Source organism: Anarhichas minor, unplaced genomic scaffold (assembly GCF_050575085.1).
Source record: "Anarhichas minor isolate MPS153535 unplaced genomic scaffold, ASM5057508v1 ptg000062l, whole genome shotgun sequence".
In the NCBI taxonomy this organism is placed as follows: domain Eukaryota; kingdom Metazoa; phylum Chordata; class Actinopteri; order Perciformes; family Anarhichadidae; genus Anarhichas; species Anarhichas minor.
In genome coordinates, this window is record NW_027466508.1 from 7,476,767 (window position 1) to 7,491,165 (window position 14,399).

A 14,399-nucleotide genomic window follows, 5' to 3' on the forward strand; every position below is an offset into this window, starting at 1 on the left:
TCAGACCGGGGGCACAGACGCTAAGAGGGGAGGACCGCCTCAGTATCCAGTGTCATTCATTTAGTGTCAGCAATTCAACACATGGACTGCTTCCCTAAAGATGCAGACTGTTGCTGCTTGCTTCTCTCGATTCTGTCATTTCAAAATGTGTTCATGATAAAATAACCAAATGGGTGGTCTGCAGGTGAAAGTAGACTACAGTAGCCTACACGGCTGCAACTAATGATTATTTTGGTTATTGTATTATGTAAAGATTTTTTGGTCAATAAAATGTGTTTGCTGCCGGTGGTGGAAGGTAACTAATACTCTACAATTAGCAAACAGCTTTAGTTACTACTTTACAAATTAAGATTTCTGTTCACAAAACACATTAAGAGCTTATAAAATCAAACCATCCAACAGTATGAGGATGTGTTGCATTTCCTTTTAAATATTTTTTTATATATTTATACAAAATTTAAATTTAAATAACTTTGTGAAGGTGTCACCGTTGGCTCTGGGTAATTCAGACGGTATTTCTCACTATTATCTGAATTCTTGCTAATCAAACAAAGAAGAAAAGAAAATACTGCTTTTAAAAATGCATCAGTAATAATAACAGTCACAGGGGACATTGCTCTACTATTACTTTTTACTTCTTAAACTAAATAAACAATTAAAAAACCCCATTGGATAATCAGAAAAATGTTTTGTGACAAACCTGTAGACCAGGCTGTTTCTCCTTCTTGGCTCATGAAACATTGACGCATGGTTTTCAAAGGACAGTGATGGTTTTTCTCTGTGGGCTATATGTGACTCTGTTCATCCAGGGATATGTCCTCTGTTACTCTGTACTAGGTTTCTTTTTATCAATTAGAGGGTTGTTCTTGTGAAGTTTTTTTCTAAGCGGTGCAAGTGGCATGGCTCTGTCAGTCCATTATTGGTTGGAATGCTATGACATTTTATTTAGACAATCATGATCCCAAGAGGATGAATCCCAATGACTTGATTGATGACTTGTTTTGTAACGACACTACAAGGTTGACTTTTTAGTTCTTATTTGAAATATCTCTACAACAAGGTGGATTGCTGTGACATTAGCAAATGTTTGCACCTTTACACTCTAAACTATGGTGAACATGGTAAACATTATACCTGCTGAACACTAACATGCTAGGATTGTCATTGTGCACATGTTAACATTTAGCTCAAGCACATCCTCACAGAACCACTAGCATGCTGTAGACTCTCTTGTTTTTGTTCAAACCAAGGGACTGGGGATAGCGTATTGCATATTGCACCAACTATAAAGCCCTCTAACACAAATATTAGGATTTGGGGGTTATATAATGTTCAAATATTTCATAGTGTAGGCCGATGCTCTATTATTTTGTTCCACTCGTATGTATGCGTACACCTGCATTCCAGCCATACCTCTGTAGGAAGGAGGCTGTATCGCAGCACTGGCACTCCCTCTCTCGGCTTCCTCCTCCTCACTGCAGGAAGTAATTGAACTTGAACAAACATGCGCACGCACGCACGCACAATCCAAACTAATCACAAAGACCATTACTTTGAGTCAGGAGTGTTGTGCGGCAGTTCAGCTTTAGCCTCTAGAGCGCAACACTATCACATCAGTCAGGTCGTCTCTTAATAAAGAAACTGGCTCTTGTGGAGGTCTCACTGCCAGCAGTTGTTACTGTCACTCATTATCATCACAGCCTCCCCCTGCGCACACTCACACACACACACACACACACACACACACACACACACACGCATTAACACACACACTCACAGGCAAGTTGGAGCTTGTGCAAACACCCACACATGACCCCAGTATGCATGCACACACACTCGCCCACTTCCAGAGAGACACACACACAAAAGCACACATGAGCCAAGGAGCATGGGCAGCAGGGTCACCCTAGCGCCATGCTTCATAAAGGGCGCCGTTACAATAGGTTTACTGTTACTCTGACGACTGCCGGGATACAATAGGACTGAATGTGCTGGCCTGATGCTCCTCCGTTTCTCTCCATTTTTCACTTGATGACAAGGAAGACAGACCGAGGCGAGACAGCATGATATCAGAGGACACCCCTGAAGGTGAGTTGGCTCATTGCAGGGTTGATGTGTACCTCAGTTTCTATGCATAGTAAATGTGTAGTGCAGAGAGAGAGGTATGTGGGAGAGTAATTTATGGATTGCTGAATTTCTGATGAGACTGATAGTCTTTAAAAATCATGTCATGGCGTGCTTCAAACGCCACTGTCAGATTTCCTTCACTTCCCTGAAACCTAACTGAAAGGCAACAGGTTTCAAATTTAGATTAAAGTCAGGTTGGAATGTGAGTAACAGTATGGTGTAACTGTGACACCTTATTACACCCAAAGCACTCATAACCCAGGTTACACAAAATGCTTTTTGATTGCATCAGGCTGAGATATTTCTTGAGAAATTCAGAAATGACAAGCAAGGAGAAGGAGAGGAGAGGAGAGGAGAGGAGAAGGAGATGAGAGGAGAGGAGAGGAAAGGAGAGGAGAGGAAAGGAGAGGAGAGAAGAGAAGAGAGGAATTAAGATTATTATCGAAGAGATAAACATAAAATGGCAATTTCACAGACGGACACTTCAAGAAGGCTACTGGTTAAGGTGTATCAAAATACAGGGAGCTGCGGAGAGAGGGGTGTCTCTGAAGGAAGAAAGGAGGAGAAGAGAGGGGTGAGGGGCATTAATATAAGAGGCGTGGAGGTGGGGTTTGGTTTGGGGTGACAGATGGGACTCACCCACATCCAGAAGGGTGTGGTGCTGAATTGTGAGATTCCTCTGAGTTGGGACAAGCAGCGATATTTGCACTGCAGCTGTCAATGATTCAACACCTACGTAGCTCCCTCCTCCTCACCCCCTCGTATTATACACACAACACATGCACACACTCATGCTCATATTTCATATCCTGTGATAGGCCTGCATGCTTGGTTTTGTCTTGAGTCAAGCCGAAAACATTCTTGGGAGACAATAACAATGATTCACGTTCTTGTGTCGTTAACGATTAACATATCTTCTGTTAGGGGGTCTGGGTTATCGGTGTATACAGGCTTTTATTTGCTGATGGCGAGGCCTGTCTGTACTTTATTATTCGTCTTCGGCCAGAGTTCAATGATTAGGCGATTTTATTAGAGTGAAGCTTAAATCAAGCCATATGACATCTGTCTGTCTGTCTGTCTGCCTGTCTGTCTATCTATCTATGTTACGTTCAAACTACTGAAGTACTTCAAAATGCAGAAGTATTAAAAGCTAAATGTACTTCAAGTATCAAACGCAGAATACTTATTCTGCAGAAAAAAATGCCATAAATATATTGTCACACGAGGCACCTCCAAAAGGTCACAAGATCTTCTTTTTTTTGGAAAATATTAAACGATTTGACCTCTTTGGGAATCAAGCCGTTATTTAAATCAAGAATGAATTTTAAAAATTAAAGTTTAGAGGGTAAATGCTTATTCAGTTGAACTACTATCACCTCACTCACATCTGAAAGGTGACAAGGAGCTTGTTTATAAGAGGGTCACAGGCCAAAAAAGAAAAAACAGTAATATTTAATTACAGTAATATGAATGTAAAACAGATCTGGAAAGTTACAATAACTGTTCAACTAAATGTAGGCCTAATGGAGTAAAAACTATAATATTTATCACAGATTCTTTTTCATAATAGTTTTGCTCTACCATTCGTTCTCGTGTTGAACTTTTGTTAAATGTTCCTCCTTGTATTTGGTCTCGTATTCTGATAAAATGCTGTGGGAACCAACGTGATTCATTATCAGCCTATTACGGGTTGAAAACAAACCAGTTACCGGCCAGCATGTCAGTCATATGGTCTCTGATCTCTCCTCGCGCCCGCCTCGCGCCCGCCTCGCTCTCTCACCTGGACGGAAGTGCACATAAAAGGCATCGCAGGTAAAGGCAGCCTCCTCCTCTATCCAGGTAGTGCGGGACGGCGGCGCTCCGGTCTGTAGTCTGCTTTCTGCTGAGGAGAGGCGGCATGACGCTGGATATGTTGCACTCCTGTGACTATGAGACAACTTGAAGTATTCTTCTGTTTCCTGATAAACCAGTAACCTCGCGGACTAATGGGGCTGATACTGCTGAGCCTGATTCTTCGGTACTGGATCACCACCGTGGAGGGTAAGCACAGAAAACCAAGGGCTACACGTTTATAACAAAGAGTAACAGTTACTCAAGAGCAAGACCATAAATGCTGTGTTGGAATTTATGACTGGTGTTTTATTGTGAAAGGCCTCTTTTTCATGCATATTTTATTATTTTTAACTGCACTTTATTACAGTATTATTAGATGGATATGTTAGACATAGGTATGCTAATCAATGCATTATATCTTAAATTTAACTTTTTTTAAATGTGATCATGTTCAATAACTTACACACTTTTGAAAAGACCTCTGGTCTGCCTTGACAAGCTCACTCTGACTGCACTGTGTTGTGTATGTGTGCTGCAGGATCATGTTCAGCTGGCAGCACTGTGACCTGTGATGATTGCCTACAGCTCAGTTTTCACTGTGCCTGGTGCACACAGGAGGTAAGCAGCCAGGGGTGCATGTATGACGACGCAACATATAAGCAGATGGTCATAATGCTTTATTTTGTAAATGCATGGTGTCTGGGCACAGGTGAGCAGAAAGACATTGCTTGTTTGGATTTTGCACCTGATAATAAAACTAATGTTTTATGGCCTACCATAAAACAATGTCAGTCCTCCATCTACAAACGGCTCGACGTGTGACTCTTTCCTTCACCTCCCAGAATTTCACAGACTGGTTTTCAGTCAGTGAAAGATGTGACACGCTGGATATCTTACTAGAAAAGGGATGTGCCCGGGACCAGCTGGAGTTCCCTGTTTCCGAAGGCCAAATCCTGCAGGATCGCCCACTCGGGAAGAAGACGGGCAACGTCAACAGCACTCAGATCTCCCCACAGAAAATGGCACTCAAGCTGCGACCTGGTAAGCTTTTTTTGATTCGATGATGTGGCTCGATGAAGTGCTTCCTCGTTTTCAGACGAGAAAATGAGGTGTTGGTTTTTATTGTTGCACAGGCAGTCAGGTGACTTTCCAGGTCAAAATTCAACACACGGAGGACTATCCTGTGGACATCTACTACCTGATGGACCTGTCGGGATCCATGATCGACGATCTGGCGATGATCAAAGACTTGGGGTCCTCTTTGTCTAAAGAGATGGCCGAGCTCACCAGTAAATTTAGAATGGGCTTTGGCTCCTTTGTGGAGAAACCCGTCCTGCCCTACATCAAAATCACAAAGGAAGAGCTGGCCAACCCCTGCAAGTATACAATAGTTATTAAAATATGACCTTCAGCAACATCCTCTTTTCTCATGTTCGAAATGTCATTTGGTATCTGATGGAAGCGTATGTTTTGTCTTCTGCCGTGCTGCAGCAGCGTGGCCGCAACCTGCCTGCCAACGTTCGGCTACAAACACGTCTTGTCTCTGACGAGCAGCACCGACAAGTTCAACGAGATAATCGCAAAGCAGCGTGTATCTGCAAATATTGATCTGCCAGAGTGCGGCTTTGACGCCGTCATGCAGGCGGCTGTTTGTGGGGTAAGGTTTTGATTTTTAAATCAATATCTGAAAGATATGAACCGGGTAGTCAGTTTGTCTTTCTGTCTTGTAAACGACTTTGTTTGATTGGTCAGTTGGTGATGTGAAAAGGAGGATGAGCAGCGCAATGTGTCTTCTGATAGGACAAGATAGGCTGGAGGAAGGATTCGATGCGGTTGCTGGTGTTTGTCAGTGACGCTGACTCGCACTTTGGGATGGACAGTAAGATGGCCGGCATCGTGATTCCCAACGATGGACAGTGTCACCTGGATGGCAACAACGAATACTCCATGTCCACAGTGCAGGTAAGTCCACAGCGGCACAGAAGACTTTATTTGTTTTAATCTTTTGCATTATGTCGTAATTTCATTTAAAGCCACCTCAGTTTCATGAGTCATTTTAAGGTCATCTGTGATGCATCGTCACATTGATTTTTGACATTTCCTCATTAACCCTCCAGGAGTATCCAACTCTTGGTCAGCTGATTGATAAGGTGGTGGAGAACAACATCTTGCTGATATTTGCTGTGACCGAAGGACAAAAAGACAACTATGAGGTAACACTTTCTTTTCATGGATGTGTTCATTTCCAGGTCCCAAATTAGAGAACTGAAAAAGACAAATGTGTGTGTGTGAGCATGTTTACTGAGGGCAGCATATGTATTCATGGAGCTGCATTCTCATTCAACCTGTTCGAACTAGCCCTCTGTTCTTCCCCCGGCTCTTTTCTGTGCTTTGCTTTCGAGACCACGAGCCAAAGTCTGCCCACATTGCTCACAGTGACACACTTTAATGCTTATCTGTTTTTTTTCTTACAGAACTATGCAAATCTCATACCTGGTGCCACAGTTGGAGTCCTGGCGGCAGATTCGCGGAACATCCTTGAACTGATTGTAACGGCATACAAAGTAAATAAACAGACTTGGTGATGTGGATGGGCGGGTAGGCTGTGTGTGTGTGTGTGTGGGTGTGTGTGTGTGTGTGTGTGTGCAGGCACTGGATAGACAAAAAACAAATGCCATATTAAAAGTAGTCGAACTGGAATTTCATGAAAATCCAGTCATTTGACATGTAAATGTTTCAAGCAAGACCCACACATGAACGAGCATAAAGCATTCACGATGTAACCTTCTGTACATCTTTTCATTTTTTTTCACCTCCAGTCGGTATCTCTGTCTTCACAAGTCATTCTCATTCTCTTGCTTTTCCTCTTTCATTCTTTTACGTTTTTCCTTCCCCTCTGCCACCCGGTGCTTTGCATCAGCATGTTCGACCGCAAGTCTCTGCTTGTCCCAGCTGTTTGATCTCCACGTCCCTTCTGACTTGCTCTTTCTTCCCCACTGTCTCTATCTTTCTCTCTCTGACTACTTCTTGCATTCTCTTTCCGTGAAAACCCCCCTTGACGGCTGTGACTCTGGTGTCACGTCCTCTAATGAATTCATCAGTTCTGTCGTTTATACCCGCCTTTAGTCTCTGAAGAGGGCAGTCCTTTTACATCGCACTGATTGAAAATAGAAAACAGAGGGATATTTAGTGAGAGAAGACACATGATTCGTATTTACACTTGCCTGCATTTTGGATTAATGTTTGCAGCTCAGTGGATAGATATGTTAGCCCCCTACCCGCTTTAAGTACCCTGCAACATATTTACTGAATAACAGTAGTCTTATGAATCTGTTTTACTTCACTTTAATTCATCCTCAATTGGGTGTATCCCAAAAACGTCCCCGTTTTTTCTCCTCCTTAGCAACACTGAGGCCACAGTACAATTAAAGGCCTACAGGAAACACACAATTTACCTGTTATCACCCAGACAGTCCGTCACAGAGTTCATTAGTCAGTCAAACACAGTCTTTCCTCCGGCTGAGGTTAGCTCTCACCCTTTCCTCAGGTGCTTTTGTGTAGCGGCCCAGCACACCTGGGAGGGTGACTCACCCAAAAAAGCGAGTGCTAGATAGGTGGTTTCAAATTGTTTCAGCACGCTACAGGTCAGCGCAGGGTGAAAGTGTAATTCCACTCAAAGCCCACTTCATGATAATAGAAGTCACTATATTGATTTTGCTGGTGATTTTTGCTATTTTGGGGAAGGGCAACTTTCTGTTCAGTGTGAGACCAGCGCTGCCGATTGTGTTTCCATTCAACGGTGCTGAAATATATTTGTGCTGTTCTTTAGGAGCTGCGTTCAGAGATCGAACTGGAGGTCCTTGGAGACACAGAGGACCTCCATATGTCTTTTACAGCCATTTGCCCAAATGGGACTGTCCTCCCTGATCAAAAACACTGCTCCAACATCAAACCTGGAGAGACGGTCAGTTGTTTTTGCTCTAATCTGCTCTTTCTCTGTATTTGTTTAGCACCTTTCATACATGCTTGTGCAGTTTAAAGTGCTTCACAGGTAACTGACAAGCTGTTAAGAGTGTTAAGAAACGTAGAAAGATAGGAACGGTAAAATACTTTGACACACCCTGAAAATAGCATATAGGATGATATGAAATGTAAATAAGAAATGATGAAAGTGATATTGAATAAATAAAAATGCTAAAGTAAATTAAACTACCAATAAAAGATGTAAATCACATGATAATTGTAAAGCAGTCTAACCAAATGCCAGGCTTAAAAGAGATATAAGATCTAAGCACTTCCGCTCAGATCCGTTTTGGAGCATAAAATTGAATTTTACATTATTTGTATTTTTCTCTGATATATTATTAAAAATGATTAATCGATTAATCCAGAAAATGGTTGACAGATTAATCAATAATGAAAATCATAGGTAGTTGCATCCCGCATTTCATCTTTGAATTAACTGGGCGATTTTGGTCAATTTAAATGATATACAGATTTTTTTTTCTTCTTTTATTTCTCTTATTGGCAAGAAAACCAACAATGTGTTCATCTCAGTGTCTGACTTGCAGCCTGCTTCACATACAAAGTTGTCTTTTCCAGATAGGCTAAATCATTTTCTAAAACAGCTGGGCAATGTAGTTTTTTATTGAAAATACACTCAAAGAGGAATAAATGATGCGTTTGTTGGGGAATATTTTCAGAGGTGGATAAATAAATACACATTTTGTGAGTATTTCTGGCAAGGATGGTGTATGTGGGATTGATTATAAAATGTACTACAGTGCCCATGTCCTTCATAATGAAGGGACATGTCACCCAGGGTAACAGTGTGGCTCATTGATTTTGGACAGTGGAGCCCAAGAGAGGAATGAGTTGTATATTTGGTTACACAGGCAAAACTTCTTACGATCAATTCATTGTTGGCTTCGCTCTGTTCATGGACGTCCTCTTTGCTCCTCAGGTAGTGTTCAACGTGTCCGTGGAGCTCCCGGGGTGTGTGTCGGGACCTCGGCACTTCTCCCTGAAACCGGTGGGTTTACAGGACAGTCTGGAGGTGGAACTGGCGTCTCTTTGCTCGTGTGACTGCCGGCGGCCTCCCGAAGCCAACGGCAGCCGTTGCGCCGAGGGCCAAGGGGCCTTCCGGTGCGGCGTGTGTGTGTGCAACGAGGAGAGCACTTCGTTGAGCAACTGCCTCGCCAACAACGAGTCGGAGATTTGCAGCGGTCAGGGGCAGTGCCACTGCGGACAGTGCGCATGTCACCCATCCAGTTTTGGACGCATCTACGGACCTTACTGCGAGTGCGACAATTACTCCTGCGCTCGCTTCCGCGGGGAGCTCTGCGCAGGTGAGCGATTGCGCGCGATGAATTACGCGCGACGAATTACGCGCGCGTTCTTATGGTGTCGAGACTGTTGCTTCACTGAATTTTTTTGTGTGCGTGTGTTTTGTAGGCCACGGGGTGTGCGACTGCGGGGAGTGTCACTGCGAAAGCGGCTGGACGGGGGAGTATTGTAACTGCAGCACCGGCGCCGAGGCCTGCACGTCGGAGGATGGCGCTCTCTGTAGCGGCCGCGGGAGATGCGAGTGCGGCCACTGCGTCTGCTCCGTACCCGGAGCGTCTGGGGACAGGTGCGAGAAGTGCCCGACGTGCGGAGACGCCTGCAGCGCTGCAAAGTGAGAACACGTCGATGCCATCAGATTGTTGTTTCTTTACCTGAAAGATGTGAGGCGTTGTCTCCTTGCCACATGATCCATCTGTTTTCTGTGGAGTACAGGGCTATCAGGTTCTGGTCCCCTTGTTCACATGTGTCTACACCTTCCATGTGACATCAAAAGACCCCCCCCCCCCCACACACACACACACACACACACACAACACAGCACTAAGAGATTTCCTTGCTCCATTATAAAGCAGCTGTCAGGGCTAGTGCCATTTGATACCACTGTTACATGGGAAAAGGGTGATAGAGAGCGAGTGAAGCCTTGGGAAAACTGTGATAAGTGACCAACACTGGGATTTCTTTGTACATATCGTGTCAGTGATTGAGGCCTCAGTAAACTATCTGTATTATCTCGATAGGGAAAACTTGACCTTTTGTTTTTCCCCTCATGTTTTGACACCAGGACCTGTGTAGAGTGCCATCTGCAGGAGAAGGACGATGCCGAGTTGTGTGATCAAAAGTGCAGTGTCCCTAAGATTTCCATCAACATGACAGCAGGTAAAGGACTCCACAACGCACCTGTTCTGCATCTGAGATCCACCAACCGCTTCCTTAGATATGATTGAGTATTCTACAGTTGCTGCACATATCTCATTACTTATGTGAGGGCAGTATGGTTCAAATCATTATTGAGACTTTAATATTGATATTTTTCTAACATTGATATGCTGTTTATATCACAATGTGTTAATGTGTGTGAAATCAAACAGTTTGACTGTCATGCATCACACAAGAACAAAAGCTTTGCATCCGTCAAACGTTGTCGAACTTTAATCACCCATTTTGAAAACAGAAATCACATGATAAGGTCAAATTATCATGATATGTTTGATGACATTTGATAAACAGCGATATTGAATTATCTCCCAGCTCTTGTGGAATATGTGTCAAAATTGTCAGCTTAAGGATTTCTATAGAAGGTTATCTATCGTATCTGCTTATCTATCTCTCCAAAGCATGCCGTATGTTTTTTTAGATTGACTTGACGGACGCCTCACCAAGCAGGTCGTGTCAGAACAATGTGAAAATCAACCGGCTGTGATATTTGAAACTTGCTTCAGAAAGTCCATGTATCACAGGGAATATTGTGTTCCCTTCATGTAACATTAACATCTAATGCCGTTTTGGGTGTTGACTGTATTGTTATTATGCTCTTGCGTTGGTGCCTTCAAGAGCTAGTGAGGATCTGAAACTAAAGCCAGCAACAAGGGACCGTTGTTTGCTTATTGCTTGTCGTCCAGGTTTGTTGATAACATACAGTATCTGGGAGTTGCTTCACTCTTTTGGCAGCCAAACTCGTTTGTCAGGACATGTCACGGAAGAGATTAACAAGGAGGGGTTTTCTAAACAGTCCTTGACGATGATAAAGCACTGACAGCAAACAAGGTCACAAAATCCTCTCTCTGAAGGATTTCTAGCAGGTTTCAAGTCTGTGCGAGTTGATACATTCATGTCACAGTCGCGTGAAACGAAATCAGTGGATGCCTGGAAGAAAATTAATTATATGATTTGAAAGAAATATGAAATAAAGACGAAATTGGAAGCCTTGTTTTTGTTTTAATTAAAGAACAACATTCTGTACAGGATGTGCACCAACATTAGCGCTGTATAAATGTACCATCAGCCCTTTTAGCCCGATCACTTAGCTGTGCTGTAAATGCTTGTTTGTTGCTGGACTTTGTGTTTTTGATAGTGCTATCAACATAGGGCCATGCTAAGTTTCCCCATGGGTCAGAGATTTGGAGGAATGCTGACCTGCGTCGACTCGGGTGTCTCTCTGAAGCCTGTATCCCCCCCCCCCCCCACCACCACCTAACACAACACCATCCATGTCCATTCAGGCAGCGCCGGACAATGGGGAACATATTATTTACCTTGTCGTACAGGCAGAGCTATTGTAGAGCATGTGAATGGCCAAAGGACCCCGTCTTCCTTTATAGAAGACATTATTTTAAACCCGCCATACTTGTGCAAGCTGAGAGGTATATCTGATTATCACAGAGGATTTTCAGGCTTCAGATGTGAAATACAATGGTGCGGTCCACGCACACCAGATTGTAGTCTTTGATATGGAAATCACGCTGACAGCACAACAGAGGCGAGTGTATCCTTTTACGTTCTCGGCACAATGTCGAATGGGAAGATGATATACGATGGATTCATGCCTTCCTTATGGATATGTATGTTCACGTTTCCTCTCAGATTATGACAAGAGCGCTTCTATGCAATGCACGCTGATGATGGAGAACGAGTGCTGGATCTCGTTCGGTGTGGTAGGAGGTGAGACGGGGACCACTGCCTACGATCTCCAGATGCACGGTAAGCTTTACATCAATGTAGGAAACAGATGACACAAAAAAAACTGGGGAGTCCTGGTGTAAGGCTCGTGTCGTCCTCTCTGTCCCGTACCAGGTTGCCCCGAACCTCCCAACATCCCCATGATTATTCTGGGCGTCTCCCTTTCCATCGTGTGCATCGGCCTGATCCTGCTGGCTGTGTGGAAGGTGCTGGTGTCGGTCCACGACCGCAAAGAGGTGGCCAAGTTTGAGGCTGAGAGGTCAAAGGCAAAATGGCAGACGGTAAGATATGTCTGGTGATATTCTTTATATTTTTCATATTGTCAACAAATCCCATGAAAACGCAGAAACCGACTGAATTGATCCTGCTAACAAGTATAGTCTGTGTGATAAGCCAAAGTGGGATGTAGCTTATTCTTCTTTGCCATAAAAATGATTATCAATTTTATTATCAAACAGAGACAAATATGCCCCACCAACACCCATCTACTCTAAATATATGAATGTATTTCTTTCCCTCATTTTATTATTATTTGTCTTACTTTGATTTTGGGGGACAGTCATGCATGTTTGGGAACTACAGTTCCCATAATGCTTTGAGAGCTTTAAATGGGTATCACGTTGCCATGTAGGCATTTAGTACGCTGTTGGCTACAAATTTTCTTTTTTGTCTTTAGCTTATAATTGTTTACATTTTGTCAAATAAGCACCGTTAAAAGTATGCCGAATTAACTATTAGCAGTCCCTGTTTGCTATATACCCATGGGAGTAGAGACAAATATCACTGGATTACTTTAATACTGAATACAACTTAAAAACATGAGGATTCTCAGGCAAGTTCTGGAATTGTAAGGAGTGTTGTTTTTCTATGATTTCTAAGCAAGAATAAGACGTTTAACCCCAATTACACTGGAGATAATGATATCCACGAGAGTGCAAATCACACCAAATCTAAAGTCTGAGAGTTCAGATTTATGACTCTTAGAAGAAGTAAGAATTTTGACTCATAATTGCAGAAATCAGACACAAAGGGTTTTAAAGTTAACCCCTAAACTTGATTGCCTTTCACCTCATCCACAGAAAAAAGTAGTCCCCAACAAAAACACTGTTTATTTGAGTAACATTTGCTAAAAACTGGGACGCCCAGCTGTTTAAAGAAATGATTGAGCCTTTTTAGAGAATAAAAGTGTGTATTTCTGACCTCCTTTTAAAGATGTACCTTTTCACTGGGAACAAATGGGTTTGGGACTACAAGCCGTAGTCCCAAACTACGGCCAGTCACAGGCTGGTATTTAGGGGAGGACTAACACATTGTTGTTTTTGGTCATTGACAATACAAAATATAGAATATCCCAGCCTTCATCTTTTGGTGACAACATTGTAATGATCTGTTGTTTGATCTTTTTAATTGAAAGTGATTCTGAATGTTAATTTGTGTTTTTTCTTTGTCTCTCTTCAGGGGACCAACCCTCTGTTCAAAAGCTCCACATCTACATTCAAAAATGTAACTTATAAGAACACAGAGAGAGAAAAGATCATTACACTGGATCACTTCTGATGATAACTACTGGAAACCAACATCTGAATGCACTTAAAAGTGTGTGTGTCTGTGTGTGTGTGTGTGCGTGTGTGTGTGTGTGTGAGACAGAGAGCGAAAAATGAATTGTTTTTGTACAAATCTCTGTGTTGATTCAGAGATTTATAGTTATAACACAGTAGACAACACTGTGAACAGACAAACGCTACATGATGAATTTGCTGCTGTAAAAGTGCACTGTTGATGTACTGCTAAACACTGCACTTCCCTGATGCATGATCCTACAAACTTAAAAGTTTGTGTACTGTAACATGCAGCTTGGAAAGGAGTCTACACTACGAGTGGTCTACTACTGAAAAGAATCTTTGTATATTCTAATGAATGTAAATATACAGGTGGATTATTATGATTTCTTTTTAAATATTGTGTTTTGTTTTTTTATCGTGAAGAGAGGCTGAGCCTTCGATGTAAGTAATTGAGTTTTTTTAGTGGCATGGCACATAAATAAAGTTGAATTTTGACTTATTGTGAAATTATACTTTTACAACATGCAGACAGACCGAGATTTTGCACCAAGAAACCCAATTCAAAGTGTATTTTGTTTACAGTGGGGCAGTTTTGTTGTTGTTTTGGGTCATTTGATTATTTTCAAGTTTGCACCACTATATTAGCTGGGTCCTGCATTATTACACACTCTTGTGGCTCTGTCTTTTACAAGGGATCTGTGTGGCCTATGCTGTGCTCTCATTGTGCATTTTCCTAAATATTTGCTGTTTCATCAGATGACCCCATAGAGAAAACCTGGGGTCAGATAGTTTTCTGGTGTAGGAGTACTGGTTGGTTTATGGTGCTCTGTGCAAAATGTATTACCGCTGTTAGTG

The 14,399-nt window shown here is 42.6% G+C and overlaps 1 protein-coding gene across 1 annotated transcript; it reads left to right on the forward strand.

The window, feature by feature from the left end:
• Window positions 1–5,146: 5,146 nt before the first annotated feature.
• itgb6 (integrin, beta 6) lies at window positions 5,147–14,243 on the forward strand. Its single transcript, XM_076077852.1, has 12 exons — window positions 5,147–5,340; window positions 5,452–5,617; window positions 5,761–5,922; window positions 6,078–6,173; window positions 6,435–6,524; window positions 7,790–7,928; window positions 8,928–9,308; window positions 9,415–9,637; window positions 10,088–10,182; window positions 11,887–12,003; window positions 12,097–12,263; window positions 13,441–14,243. Exons 1-12 carry the CDS (start codon window positions 5,162–5,164, stop codon window positions 13,537–13,539), a joined length of 1,914 nt encoding a protein of 637 aa, XP_075933967.1. The 5' UTR covers window positions 5,147–5,161; the 3' UTR covers window positions 13,540–14,243.
• The last annotated feature ends 156 nt before the right edge of the window (window positions 14,244–14,399 follow it).

What these genes read in the sequence shown, in the direction of transcription:
- itgb6 (XM_076077852.1), top strand. Translation starts at nt 5,162, where the DNA reads ATGGACCTGTCGGGATCCATGATCGACGATCTGGCGATGATCAAAGAC. An exon ending in GACAAAAAGACAACTATGAG is followed by an intron (nt 6,174 to 6,434) that starts GTAACACTTTCT and finishes TTTTTCTTACAG; the next exon opens with AACTATGCAAATCTCATACC. An exon ending in TGATTGTAACGGCATACAAA is followed by an intron (nt 6,525 to 7,789) that starts GTAAATAAACAG and finishes GCTGTTCTTTAG; the next exon opens with GAGCTGCGTTCAGAGATCGA.